The sequence below is a fragment of the Manacus candei genome, unplaced genomic scaffold (genome assembly GCF_025592945.1).
Source record: "Manacus candei isolate 608988 ecotype Guabito, Panama unplaced genomic scaffold, ASM2559294v1 h1tg000037l, whole genome shotgun sequence".
NCBI classification, from domain to species: domain Eukaryota; kingdom Metazoa; phylum Chordata; class Aves; order Passeriformes; family Pipridae; genus Manacus; species Manacus candei.
This window is the reverse complement of record NW_026138085.1, coordinates 12,159,321-12,172,500: the sequence shown is the minus strand read 5'-3', so window position 1 is coordinate 12,172,500 and position 13,180 is coordinate 12,159,321. Positions and strand designations below refer to the sequence as shown.

Genomic DNA, 13,180 nt, shown 5'->3' with positions numbered 1-13,180 from the left:
TCTGAATCTCACCAACTGCTTCATTACATTCTGGGGCTGACAGATGCTATTTAGAATCAAATCCTGCTCTTCTCTGCAGTATTGCATGTATCCAAGAATAACCCTTCTATAAAACGTGCTACCCAATATGGCATTGGTCCCACTCAGGCAAAAATCTAATTGACTTGTAGAGTGCGTATATTTTGCAAGGTAACCAACTGAGCAATAGTCACCATATGAATGAAAAGTAATCACTTCTGCTGGGAAACTGAAGCCATGACACAGCTTCCATAATACCTTCACCACGAGCCTGCATGCGTCAGTGCTAGAGAAATTCCATAGCAGATAAAATGCCCATAAGGAAATGGATGTTAAACCAGTTTAGTTTAAAACAAAATCCCTGCAATACTGTACTTTATCACTATTCCGGTGGGAAAAAATAGGAAGAAGTAGATGTAGTGCTTCATTCCACACCATAGGATAATTAACAGGGACAGAAAAAGAAGGTTTGGGGCATAGGGGTTTATGTGGATCATATGACCTCAATATTGATCACATGTTATTTACATGTTCTTGAAAAACACAATCACACACATGTAAATCACATGTGAATAAATGAGATTGGATCCTAAAGTCATCAGAGCTGCTTGAAACTCCATGTGTGAAATCAGTAGGCACAAACCTTAAACCATGTCAGCTTTTCCTGGGAGTGGAAGATCACAATGAAAGGTCCCAGCTGTTATACAAAAGGATTTCATCTTTATTCCTTGCTCAGCATCTGCACCGTGTCTGCAACAGCACTGTGATATGAAACGTCAGAGGAATCAACATCAACATCACCTGACCCCTCTCCCACCTACAGAAAGACCAAGCAATTGCATTGCTAACTCGTTCTCATGAATGCAGCCAGGCAAGCATACCCACCTATTGCCCACCTGAGTTCTAACCATTTTTTCTTCATGGACTCTTTTGCACCTACCACAAACAAGCCAAGCTGCCCAGATCCTGCATGAGCAGCTCCCCCTTTCCCCAGTGTCCCTGTGGTCTGGGGATGAGGCAGCACCAGGCCCAGGTTCCCCCATCCTGCCCATGGTGGGCACAGATCCCCCTGGTACAAGCTGGACCACTCACCTCTCCTCAATAGCCAAGGTTCAGAGCAAATCTTGAGAGTTTGGAGGTCACTTCATACCTTTCTTCACACAGGCATGACAAAACCTTCACAGTTCTGTCTGTTGTTGAGCTTAGCTGAGCTTGCAGTTAGAGGATTTTCAGAAGGACAAATGAGTGCTAACAAAGAAGGGTGAGGGCCCAGTTGGATGTAAGGTTTCCAAAGATTTCTAGCCAGACACAGGCAAAATCTGGTGTTTCTCAGGCTTATGTCCATTGGTCCCAGATGATGTCCCATGCCTGTATTGACTTCTGTGTATCCTGTTTTTAATCTGCTTACCTATTTATTGCCCACCAATTTTTTAACCTGGAGAAATTCCTATAAAGAAGCAGTAGATACATTAGTGAATCTGAAATCAAACTCCAGAGGCAAACACTCCTGCTCTGATGAATATTTTAATATGTTATGGCAGCCCATGAGGTGCTCAGCAGCTGCACTCAGGGGCCATTCATCCAGGATCATCATGGCCCTGGCTGCACTGTCAGGCAGTGGGGAATCCCAGACAGTGTCCTGCACTGGGCAGCAAAGTCCCTGCTGCTTTTCTCCCCATTGTAAACATGTGGCAGCCACTCCTTCCCTCAGGCTCAAGGTTTCTCCATGCACACTCACCTCCAGCACTTCATGTAGCTAGAAAGCCTTCATCCATTCCTGGTGTTATTTCCAAGCTTTCCTGCACTCCCCTCTACTTGCCACAGCAGGAATAAGCCCAGAAGAGAGACAGACACTCCATAACCAGAATGCCTAGAAGGATCCCATTTTGCAAACAAGCACAAGATGGACTGCTTTCTTTGCAGGCTGAAATGTCCTGTGGGCTTGAAAGTGATGCCTTGGGTTGTTGGAAGGTAATGATGAGGTGAACAATAAACATCGAGGCAGATGGATGGGATTCTCCATTTTCCTGTGGCTTTTGTAAGGCAATGGGAATAAGGAAGGTTTTTTTCTAGACCAGGATAGCAAGGAACAACCTGCTTTCAGGGACATCCAGGTCACTTCATGCAATTAAAAGACCTCTATCAAAGCCACAGGGATCTCCAAATCCTCTTTGCCAGTTGCAAGACTTGTGTTTTTATTTAAAAAAACCCCAACAATAACAAGAAACAAACAAATAAACAAAAACCAACACACACCCCCAAACAAACAAAACAAAACAAACGAAAAAGGAACAAATCCTGCTACTGCCTTGCCCTGCCTTTGGCAGGCTCCCAAACCGAAGGTGTTTTCTCATGCTGGGCAGCCTCCTCCCTGCAGCCACCATCCATGTGCTCCTGCCCATCCCCTGGCAGACCCACAGCAGAGCTCCAAGACAATGACCAGTGCTATGTCCTTCATTGCTGAGCTTCAGGCTTTGCTCCCATAAAGTCTGTCCAGCGTTTGGGGTAAAAGCTCAACTTCTGATGATGACCATGCTCTAACCAACTGAGCTAATTTCAGGGTCTTGAGCTGCCAACTGCTCTAAGGACAGTTCATCTTCTATGGAGATGGCAACAACTCGAGGTGATATCACCCTGTGCTGCCAATAGGCTCTGGTCATGCGGGGTGACAGAAGGGACCAGCCCTGCTGGGCAAATTTGGCCCTAATGCCCTTCAGCCAACGAGGATTAAATAATGACAAAGGGGATGATGGACACAGTGCCATGTTTGAGAGTAACAGACGGGAAGGTGCCTGGTTGCTGCAGCAACAAGGCCGGGCTTTTGGGAAGATGGGTTTTTCTTTCTCTTTTCGCCTGCCAATCTTCCCCCCACGTCGGCGCTCTGCCGCTGCGGGAGACGAGCAGTGACATTTACACTCCCACTAACAAGCTGGTTCCGTGATGGGCAGCTCTACAGGAGAGCATCTGGTGTCACAGAGCCCAAGCAGAGAGGAGGGGAGGGTCCTCTCAAGCAGATAGCATAATCTGGGACTTTTTATTGTTATAAGCATTATTAGGGCAGGATCGTGCATGGAAACAGCAGGCAAAACCTCAGTGGGGCATGCAGAGCTTCCGACCCATCGTGTGGGTCTGATCCTGCAGCTGATTGGAGTAACGAGATGTCACTGCTGCCTAAAGAACATCTCTGCCTGTCCTGCTGTGAGGGGGAAGGAAACAAAAAGGAAAGAAAAAGGAGGATGAGCAAGAAGTCAAACATCACCTCAGGAGCAGTTTCACTCTTCAGCCTGGCTTGTGGTAGCAGGCTGTGTCATCAGCCACGCTCCCTTGGTTCAGTGTTCCTCAGTGTCCCCTGAAGCTGCCCATGCCTTTGGCTCCTTGGGAGAAGCTTTATTAGGGTAGCAGAGGTGAACCTCAGGCTACTCTCTCCCTCCCAGCAAGTTTGCCCACTGCTGTACCTCAAGATGCTTTTCTTTGCCTTTTGGATAAGACAACTTTCAGTTCACCCAGATTGTCCCAGTAATAATAGTAATGTAGTAGTAAGAGTAATAACAATAACAATAATTCTACTGCAAAGTAAATGCAAGAAACATACAACAACCCCGAAATGAGTTGTAGTGGTGCAGGAAACTGCTTTGGGTCATCTCTTCTCTCTTACTGGTCATTTTGCAGGTGGTGTCAGGAGGAAAGTGGGAATTAAGAACCAGCAGCCTTTCCTGGCTGACAGACTTCTCTGCCACTGCATCCAGCTGAGAAAGTGCCCTCTTAGACCATGACCCCCAAAGTGGGGGTGGAAATAAATATTGTAGCCAATAAAACCTGAAACTTTTGTATTCCCATGCCCAACAGAGCCAAGGAAGACAGATTTCCTAAGGATCTGTGTCTGCAAGCCAAAGGCCCCTGTGGAGTCTCTGATCCCTTGTATGGATTGCACTAATACATTTAGTTGAGTATCAATAGGTTTTCTCTTCTCTACAGTGTCATTCTTTTTCACAAAGCTAGGGGATTTCTGATATCTTGGAGATCTCCAGGCTTCTGCTAAACCAAAGTGAAAGTATAGGCTGAAAATTATTAGTAATACACAGACAAACAGACTGCTCCACCTGCGCCCTTGTCCCCATTCTTTCCTCTGAGCAGAGAGCATGTGCTGATCAGCCACATTTCATTAAGGAGCCAGGCTAAAAGATTAGGATGTCAAGGAGGGCAGCCCACCTCTAGTGTCTTTATCCCTCCCTGAAGCTGATGTAGCCCCTTCAGACTGAATTTTAAAAGGCAAAGTACCTGATGTGTTGCAACCCAGTTTCCTGAGAGTAATTGCTCTGCTCTTCTATATCTTCTCTAAAAAACTGCCTGCATTTCCCAGCTGGTGCTTAAAAGTATGCCCAATAATCTGCAGATAAGAGATGACTGAAAAAATGTAAAGTCAAGCCTGGAGGAAAAAATGCACGAAGGCAGATTAGAAAACATCAGATAAAATAATCCTGCAAATATTGAAACTGCAGAAATTAAGAGGAAAAATGTAGAAATATCTCATTATAGAGAGCACCCAATGCTTCATTGGCAAGATTACAAATTGACCAGCGTATGAAGGGAGAAACCCAACCTTCCTGCCAGCGGCAACTGTCACATCTGCAGCGGTGCAAAGCACATGGTGACAGCGGCAAATCTCCTGTCAAAGTGATGTCAATCAGCAAAGCATGGAAAATGAGATCACTTGTGGAGTTTTTTTCAGCAACCGAAACTCTGCAGGAGTGGCCCCACACCAAGTTCAGTATCTTTCAGCAGAGGGTTCAGGATGGAAAGTTGCTCCCCGTGATACCAGAGCCCACAGCGAGAGCTCCGGCTGGGCAGAAGCTTGGCAGCTCACATGTGCAGTGGGTCAGATGAAGGAGAAATAGAAAAAAAAAATCTCTTTTTAGTGTTCTTGACTTCAGCCCTCTTTTCTTCTAATTGAAAAAAAAAAACCCTATATGTTCTGTTCTGTCACAGGAGTGGGTTTTTCACATTTTGAGAATTGAGGTATTTTCATGCTCTGAGGGTTAATTTTTTTGCCGTCAAACCCTGATGCAGAAAAGGACAGGATCCTTTTGCAAACCATACTTGCCTGAAAGACAGTGCTGGTGGCAGGCAGACTGATTTTGTATAAAAACCTTCCATGCTCATGTTGGTGTTCCATTTTGGACCCTTTCAACATGGCTCCAATATACTTTTCTGCTTCCTGAATCCTCACCCTTCCCAAAAAGTGTGGGTTGCTTATTGTAAAACCTGCCAAGCAAAGGAAGTGAATCAACTGTCCTACAAGGGCAAGGAACAGGCTGTGCCACCCACTGGTCCATGTATCCATGGAGCAACACAGAAGAACACCAAGAGCTGCACAGAGGCTTCTTTACCAACTGCAGACACTTCTACAGACGTCAATATAAGTGTGTGGCTGCATCTCAAATGAGCTGTATGCGATTGTCCTCCCATATCCAGGGAGCAGAGCTGTCAATGCTGGTCAGACTCTGGTCATTCCAACAGATTTGCACTGACCTGTTGTGCTGGCCCTGCAGAATCTCTACCAGCAAATAGGTATTGAGTCAATATTGCAGAGCAGCAGCAACTGTGGAGCAGGGAACCTCTGTCTGGTTGTACTACAGAGAAAGCCTGTCCTAGAAACAGGAGCCTTGTACATGGAGCTCAGCCAAGTCTGGGGTCCTGTTGCTGCCCAGATTATTCCCAACTCAACCTGGTCAACATGGAGGAGAAGATTTTGAAAGCTGCACTGGGTGACATCACTTGGTTTCTCTCGCAGTGAAATGAGTATTTCTGATGCTTGCCTCTTCCCCAGAGAGCCATGACAATTCATTAGGCAATTGTAAAATCAGAATGTAGATGCTGAATGTGAGTTGCGGCCCATTAATAGCCCTATTTATTGCCAACCAAATAATTAGCTTAGGCATGCATCAGCGGGTCTTGATTGCATATGAAATAACTGCCCTATTACATAGAAATCAAATGAGTTTCTGAGGACAGCTCAGGTGTCACCTCAACCCTAACACTGAAAAGGAAAAGAAAAAAAAAAAGGAAAAAGCCCAGCCATTTCGATGTGTTGCCCAGCAACAGAATTTGCGGGGGAAACAACCTAGGAACGAAGGAATGAGCATTTCCAAGAGAACAGGTTATTTCAGGCGAGACATCAGGGACAAGCAAATGTCACAGAGGAGGAAAACTTTAATTTTTTTCCTCCTTTAATCAATAATTCAAACTACACATTTTGGGTAAAAGAAGCGTTTAAGCTAGCTGATGGAAAAACAGAGATCCCAAACCTTTACAAAGAGTCTCATTGCTGAAGAAATGTTTATTTGTTTGTGTGAGGGAAACGTTAAATTTACTAGACACTGAATTAAAAATATAAAAATGCTCTTAGAAATGCCACTTGTTCATTTGAAGAGAAAGATGATGTAATGCCAACATTGCTATATTGTGCAGCATCCCTCCCAGCGCAATTTCATATTAATTTTGTTGTTCTCCTTCCCACGTGCCCTCCCCCTCCTCCTTCTCCTTTCTCTTCCAGGACAAGACGAGCGCGCTGAGTCTCAGCAACGTGGCGGGGGTTTTCTATATCCTCATCGGAGGGCTCGGACTGGCCATGCTGGTTGCCTTAATCGAGTTTTGTTACAAGTCCAGAAGTGAATCAAAGCGGATGAAGGTGGCAACCCATTCCACGGCCTTTCTCACCTTCTCTCTGGTCCTACCCCGGCTCCAAAGCTGCCTTCAGAGACCGATGCAGCCCAGACCATGGGTGGAAAGCCAAGATATAGGGACAATGGAGTGACCATGTCACTCAACTGCTAGAAAGGAACAGGAACACCAGAGGAAGCTAAGAGAGGGTCAAAACGCTGTAGTGGGGAGCTGATGAAAGATCAGACATGTGGCATAATGCTAATTTAAAATCCAGATATAGAGCGAAATCATAGCACAAATGGGAACAGGAACAAGTTGAAATTCCTCAAAATTAACAAAAGCAGAGTATGGCAATCTTGTGCAGCATGGATGAAGTGTGCTGGGGTTGGTGTGATAGTGCTACTGCAATATGAAAAAATCTCCAAACCCAAGCAGTTAACAGCAAGATAAAACTGGGGGAGCACAGTAATGAATCACATCCTGTTGTTCCCTTTGCTGGCACCCTGCTGGCACCATTTCCAGGCTGACAACAGCAATATCTGCTCATAGCAATTTTGCCCTGGAATGGATGATGTGGGCCTCCAAATTCAGAATTATTTGCCCTCTTAGAGATAAATTGGCCTCCAATGTCTTGTGTAGTGGTTTTTTTTTAACTCCACCCTGTTGTGGTCTTGCAGAAGCATACTTCCTGCAGCCCAGATCTGCTTGAGCCCTAAATTTTGGTATGCCTAAATTTCAGAGTGTCGTGTCAAGAGTGGATTAGATTTGAGAGCTTTGGGGGTACACATTTAATGCAGCATCTGTGGAACAAGTATATCTTGGCTCAGATGACTAGCAGACAGTCCCTTATACAGATACCACGGTGTACAAGGAGGTAGTGGGATACATAACACGTCCCTTTTCTTCCTCATCTTGATCTCTCCCATGAGCATGGAATTTGGTATGAGTATATGAAGTACGAAATGAGTTTCAAAAAATCCAGACAGATTTTTAGTTCACCCAGAACCAAAAGTAGAATAAGCAACAGCTTGTTTGGGTTTTATGTCACCATTTCACAACATGCATAATGGTTTGTCAGCAATAATAACATTTCTAATGCACTGAAAATGTGCTGCAGCTCCTTTCCCATTGAGGTTCAGAAAATTCTACAGGCAATGAGAGGTTCCTTGAGCACAGGGGTAAGATAATATGAGCAATTAATGTCCCTGGGAATACAAAAATTAAATTATAATTTCTGCCTGCACTGTAAAGCTAGGCATAGCCCAAATAGACAGTGAAAGAGTGTCAGAATGCAATAACTCCATAATTCTAGTCTTGAGGAGATTCTGTCCTGCTGCTGGCTTCTCTGCATTCTTGAAATTACTCACTAACTCATGTCAGTGTTAGCCTGTGGTGTTTTTGCCATGTTAAAACCAGCCACCAAGGGAAGTTCCCAGTGTTAACACCTTCTCTAAGCTTGTCCCTTTGGCTGACTCCCATCACTGGTTGCCCCACAAAGCCAGTCAGCAGAGCCCAGACTCTCCCTGGATTTTGGCCCAGACACCCCTCTGAACCCAACCTCTGCTCAGCAAGTCCTTACAGATTCCCTGGATGACTTGCAGATCCCACCAGACGACGAGGCTGGTCCAGGCCCAGCAAAGCATTAAGCTGACTGGTTTTGAGCAGCTGTTTCAGATTTATCTGTTATGAATCATTCTTCACCTGAATATCCCAACCAGAAAGAATGATGGTGCTCTTGGAGGTAGCTTGAGTGCAAAGAAACCAAAGCGACTTCATCTTTTAGCTTAATTGTTCTACACAGGTGGTTTCCTTAGGTCTCTGAAAGCAAGCATTTTATCTGGAACAGGAAGATAAGATTTGCTTTCCTGAATTAGGTTTGCATTTCCTAGTTGCCTCAGTCATCACTGTAGACAAAAACATAGGCACATGCTCAACTTCTCACATGAGGAAAGTTTAACATATGCTTGCAATGAGTCAGAGTCCACCCTGCAGAACAGGCCTGGAGTAGTAATAGCATCTCTGTGGGGGAAGTGTTTATAATACCTCTGCTCAAATCCAGCGTAACAGTTCTTATGTTGTAGAGTTTGAATAGTTTTTGCATATGGCACAGATACCTTATGCCCCAAAATACTGCTGAAACATTTAATTTTGCATGTAGAAGAGGTGTGAATTAGCAGAGCAGATGCAGGGGGGACATGCAGAAAGTGAGAGTTTGAATGGAGACAAGGAGGGAGAGAACAGTGACAGAAGGACAACATTGGTTAATATTGTAATTTTTCCAACATTGCTAAGGACAGGGGGAGACCCCCCCGTCTTTCCTAAAAAGGGTTTTTGTTTAATCCCACAGCAATCAATCAACGAAGCCATACGGACATCAACCCTTCCCAGGCCGGCTGCAGCAGGAGGCAGTGGAGAAAATGGACGTGTGGTCAGCCACGATTTCCCAAAATCCATGCAGACGATTCCATGCATGAGCCACAGCACTGGCATGTCCCTGGGAGCTACGGGATTATAATTGGCCTTTTGACCCATTGCCTGGGTGAGAGCAGGGACAGCCCAACTCCACCCCTCCAAGAGCCAAAAAACATGCCCAACAACAACAAGACAAACGATGATGACAGAAGGGACAATTGGATGGATCTTCTCAAGGAAATCAAATCTATTTCCCTTTTTATTTGCAAACAGATCCACCGGCAGGAGAACAGAAACAGGTCTGTACTGCAATAAGGAGAGCGTAATGGGATTTAACAGACTCGTGAACTGTCCCTGATCAAAGAACCACTGGAACACTAATGAGGACTATGCCATTTTGTTTTAACTTGGTTGTTAATAAGTCTTAGTGTGTGCAATATATATATTTTTTCTTACTAATTCCTGTGGTGTCAGGGTAACATCAGCCTTTTTCCCCTTCCCCGCTCAGTCCTTCAGTCTGGTTTAGTTTGGGATGCAAACCACAATGTCTGAGCTACTAACAGCAAAAAAGACAAAATGATACATGGCAAGTTGAACTCCCTGCAGGGCATCATCATTGACCCCTTTTGTCCATCGTGATTCTGCCTTTGTTGTTCTGTTGTGAACTCAGGCTGTGGAGTTATTGCAACGAGGCAGACAGAGCTGTGACCGGCTCTCCCTGAAACAGAAGGAATTGATGCAAGACAGAACCCAAACAAAAACATGAGGCTGTTTTACAGGGGAAAATGTCATGGGTGAGTTTGGAAACCCCAGGCAAGCTGAGGACAAAGCAGTAATTCTTCCTGAGATGATGAGTGGCGGTTCAAGAGAAGAATCGTGTGCCTGGAGTGGAGAGCACCATGCGTGGCAGACTGGAGGAGATGGTTGGTCTAAGATCATGGTCGTGGCTGCTGTTTAAGCAAGAGGGAAAGTAAAAGTGGTTTCCCCTCATGTGAGACTCTCCTGCCGAGGTTACTGGGGGCTAATAAGCAATTGTGAACCGTTTTTTCATTGCTTAGCTTCTGTGTGTGCTCCCTTTTCAGTGGTCACTTAAGGGAACCACCTTGAGCCGGGAATAGACCATCTCAAGACATCCAGTTTTAGGTGGCTGCCTATTAACCAGTACAACATGCTAGAAGTCATGGGGCTGCAATGGGAACATTTCTGCTCTGAAATCCCTTTCTGCTCTGAAATCCCTTTATGGCCATTTTTTCTAACCAAGAGGGACATTTTGTAGATAGTTGGCCAGAATGGATTCCTGGAAGGAGCTGCTGAAGCAAACCAAGGATGAGATCCTACAAGAGCTTAATTCAAGCTAACTGTGACATTCAACAGCATCAGGGCTGGTCAAACTCAACCTCCCTGTCAAGTTGTGGCCTGTCTGGGTACAAAGCCAACAGTAGCAGACTCCCACTCCTATGTCCTTAGGGAGTGGGAAGCATCCATAAGCCAGGAGAGCAGGTTGCTGACCCCAGACTCGGTGTTGCAGAAACACACAGTGCCAGACAGGCAGCTGGGACTCCAACCATGGGCATGGAGATCAAGGGGGCAAGGATGGTTTTCTAGAACTGCACAAAAGGTTCATTCTGTGAATCTCTGGCATGGATAGACAAACGCTTCCTACCCTGGTGGGCCTGAGACACCTCCCCAGAAGTGAAGGATGACCAGGAGAGCAGCTGGAGAGGGAGAAAATATATGGGGCAGGGACCACAGTGACCCCACTTAGCCTTGTCCCATCTCACATGCCCACCACTGATGGCAAATTAAGTTCAAAGGTTCTCACAGGGACCAACAAATATCTGTCTGGGGACTGAGCTGCTATTGGAGCATTCTGAGCTGCTTTTTCTCATTTTTTTTCTCTTCACTTTTCCTTTTTTTTTCCCTCTTTATTTTTCTGCAACGTTTCAAGAGAAGAGCAGTAAAAGAAGGGAGGCAGGTGAAGAAAAAATGATGCAGGCAAATGACTGTCACAGGTCTACGTGGAGAATCTGGAAGTACAACTGGAAGCTGTATGAATACCAGTTTCCATTGGTGTATAAATATACATTTACCACCATTAACACCAGCCTGGTCTGCAGCACCTGTTCCACTTACTCACTTGTCATGCAACACTTTGGAGACCAGCAAGTCAAAGTCAAGGTCCTATCCCAGGCACAGCATGCCTTGTGCCAGTTTGTTTTCCTCACTGCCACCACTGAGAACCGTTGTGGCCTTCATCTCTCATCGCTGAACATGAACCCTGTTATCAGCCACTCCAAACTCCACTTCAGGATGTTCCTGTTGTTTATCATTATTTTTAACCTGCTTTTCTTAATTTTGCCTTCAGTTCTGTGTGAGTGCTAGCACAGTGGAGGCATCCCACAAGCTGGCCCGTTTCCATGCCCAGAGCCCTCGGATGGATCTCCTGACCCAGCCATGTCCTGGACCTTGCCATGACAGTGCACCACTGGCTGCTGTGTTGGGAGCAGGCTGTTGAGACCCATCAGTGCCCCCATCCTCCTCCAAAAACAGGACCACGTGGCAGCAGGTCACGGCAGTTTGACGGTCTCATGAGCAGCAGCAGTGCAAGGACTGGCCACCTGTGACGTGAAGATGTGAGATGCAGCTGTCAAAGGCTTTTGATGAGTGGAGGGGTTTAAAAAAAAAAAAAAAAAGATGAATAGGACAAAAGCGTGGAAAATGTAAACTTGTAATATGTATTTTTACTACACTTTTCTTAAAAATAGAGTAATGGTAAAACTCTTAAAGACATTGACATTTTTTCTCAACAGGATTCCATATTTAACAGTTTTGGCTTTCATTAAATTTTGCTCTTTGATACCTGGATCTTTTATTTAAGAGCTATATTTGTTTTAACTCTCTTTTGTTTTTTCTTTCTTTCTTTTATTTTTTTTTCTTTTGGCAATACTGCAAAGAATTTTGCTTTATCAAATGCAACAGTGTTTTTCTTTTCACATTCTCTTTTTTTCAAGCAACATTTTTATTGGTAATTATTATTTACACAAAGATGAAACTATCAGCTGGAATTTTAGCACCAAGGATCCATGATCTATTTTTCATACCTGTCCATGCCATTTTGTGCCAGTGCTGGATGTGTGGAAATGAAAATGATGTTACCCCTCAGGCAATATTACCCAACCTGAATCAAAAGAGATTTCTTTGATTTTTGCTGTGTCTGACTTGTGAACAGCAGCCAAATAAACTGCTTCAGGTTGAAATTGGGAATCTATCTAATATTTACCCAAGAGTCAGGAAACTAAATATTCATTGGGTTCAAAATTAATGATTTTGCTTCCTTTGGAGTCTTGTGGGGTTATGTTTTTGAGGAGGGCTATTAGAGGATTTTAGCTTGTTTTTACAGAGAGAGAAGACATGGCCAGGTCAGAGATAACTCAGAACCAGCACTGGTCCAACAGTCCTTACCAGGATCAGCTTTCCTAGGAGCTTCCATGATGTTTCAGAGGCTTGGACGCTTAAATGTTTCTCACTCAGTTTTCACACAATTGACTTGCTAAATTCCTCATCCAAAATCCTGTTGAAGGGAGAAAGAGAGGAGGATTTAAAGGGCCTTGGACATTTATACAAATACACTCATTAATGTCATGCCTTTATGTAGCACTTGGTGTCATGGATCTGGAAGGACTTCCCTTCCCATATCCTCATTCCCATTTACCGGCTGGGAAAGCTGAGGCACAGAAGTACCTTTTGACCAGGCATCCCAGCTCACCCCTCTGGGTCATGGTTATAGATTCAAGATCTCCAGCATTCACAAGGGTTTTTTTACCCACTGGTAAGTTTTAAATATAGAATCAGTAAGGGACAGAATTAATACGTTTTGAAAGGGGCAGTGAAACCTCAGGCTTCAAACAACAAGAGATTCCCAAGCAATGGGCCCTGAAGGAGAGGTTTCCCATGGGCAGACTATGCTGTATCAGCCCATTTTGGTCTTCCACAACTCTCTAGGCATCCAGTAGTGTGTTGTGGGCTTGAATTCTGTCTCAAAATGCCCTTTTTTCTCAGTGGTTTGCTCCTGGTTCACAGTGAGGTT

General features: G+C 44.8%; 1 protein-coding gene across 5 annotated transcripts in view; it reads left to right on the top strand.

Moving 5' to 3' along the window:
- Positions 1-12,715, top strand: part of GRIA1 (glutamate ionotropic receptor AMPA type subunit 1) — a 120,028-nt gene extending 107,313 nt beyond the window's left edge. For 4 of the 5 annotated variants that reach the window (XM_051793520.1, XM_051793521.1, XM_051793522.1 and 1 more), the window contains exons 15-16: positions 6,572-6,706; positions 9,008-12,715. In XM_051793520.1, the coding sequence (XP_051649480.1) occupies positions 6,572-6,706; positions 9,008-9,196 (324 nt within the window). In that variant the 3' untranslated portion in view covers positions 9,197-12,715. Of the gene's footprint in view, positions 1-6,571; positions 6,707-9,007 lie in introns of those variants that run through there. The other variant, XR_007905539.1, reaches the window with a different exon arrangement.
- Positions 12,716-13,180: the final 465 nt, after the last annotated feature.